Consider the following 1283-nt stretch of genomic DNA (forward strand, 5'->3'; position numbering starts at 1 on the left):
ATTTTAACATTGGCTTGTCTCTTTCATCCACAATAATGGTCTCCATTTCCAAATCAATAATAGCCACCTTACAATCATTGGAAAGTAAATTTGCTAGCAAGTTTTTATCGGTGCTTTTGCATTCCTTTGATGGAAGTGAAATTGTATTGTTAATAATCTTGTGGCAGTCAGTGCTGAAATGGGTGTCCTCTTCTTCGTAGTCGCTTGGAATTTTCATAATGTGCAGATTCTTTGGAATGATTGATAGGTTTGGTTGTGTTGTTTTCTTTTTTGTTGAAATATTCGTTCCGTGTGAGAGTAAATGAGATTGATATTGTGCTTTTTGTAAAAATAGTTTTACTCGTTGGAATGTTGTTGGAAAATAACAGAAAATATTTAACTGAAACATACAATTTAGGGAAGATGCACTAATTGGATCAAGAATGCCAAACTCAATAACATTTATTGAGATATTTTAACAGATTGACAATTCAAATCATTTGTACAGTGGTATAACATGTTATTTTTCAATGAATAAACAGCAAATTGTGGAAATAAATTGCTTTTTGGAATAGTTCCAACAATTGCAGAGTTCATGTAATCAATTAATTGGAAATTATTTTGATTAGTAACCAAAACAACTGAATGATCATTCGAAACAGAAACTAATGGTCCCAAATAAGGTAAATTTCCATTCACAATATTATCCTTTTGAACTTGATAGTGAATATATGGCTTTCCAAGTTTTGGAGTTTGTCCAACACGTGCAGCTCCACCACTGTAAGATGTGAAATAAATTCCACTATTCTTATTTCCATTCGTATAATTTGAGCAAATTAATTGATGTTTGAAAAAGTATCTGTCAGCAATTGCCATATCTAATTTACCCATTGGAAGTGAACATTCTGTGAAATCTGTAAGTGGTAATACTTGTCCAACCACTTGTTTGTCCATGGCTGCTGAAGTTAAACTATACGAATGTGAACTAATTGAGTAGGAAAGTACAGACAAGTAACCAGAAATTCCCATATAACCCAAATGTAAATAACTATTATCTGGATCTGGAATATCATTAATATACGAAACACTGGATACAATCTTTCCTGTATTAACATTAACTTGATGAATTTGATATGAAATTGAAACATAGGCAATATCAGAACCATCATTATTTTCATTTTCAATTAAAATTACATTTCCAATCAATAAATTAGAATTAGAAATTGGAATACTAAATCTAGTAATTAAATTAACTTCAGAAATACCAAATATTCCAACATTACTTGAAATTAATATAGTTGCTG

The 1283-nt window shown here is 30.5% G+C and overlaps 1 protein-coding gene across 1 annotated transcript; it reads right to left on the minus strand.

Moving 5' to 3' along the window:
• Positions 1 to 441: 441 nt before the first annotated feature.
• Positions 442 to 1232, minus strand: NAEGRDRAFT_77077 (uncharacterized protein; the record flags this gene model as incomplete). The annotated part of the gene is made up of 1 exon (XM_002667967.1): positions 442 to 1232. A coding segment is annotated over one exon (789 nt), but the record flags the coding sequence as incomplete, so codon positions are not given.
• Positions 1233 to 1283: the final 51 nt, after the last annotated feature.

Source organism: Naegleria gruberi (genome assembly GCF_000004985.1).
Source record: "Naegleria gruberi genomic scaffold NAEGRscaffold_1173, whole genome shotgun sequence".
NCBI classification, from domain to species: Eukaryota; Heterolobosea; class Eutetramitea; order Acrasida; family Naegleriidae; genus Naegleria; species Naegleria gruberi.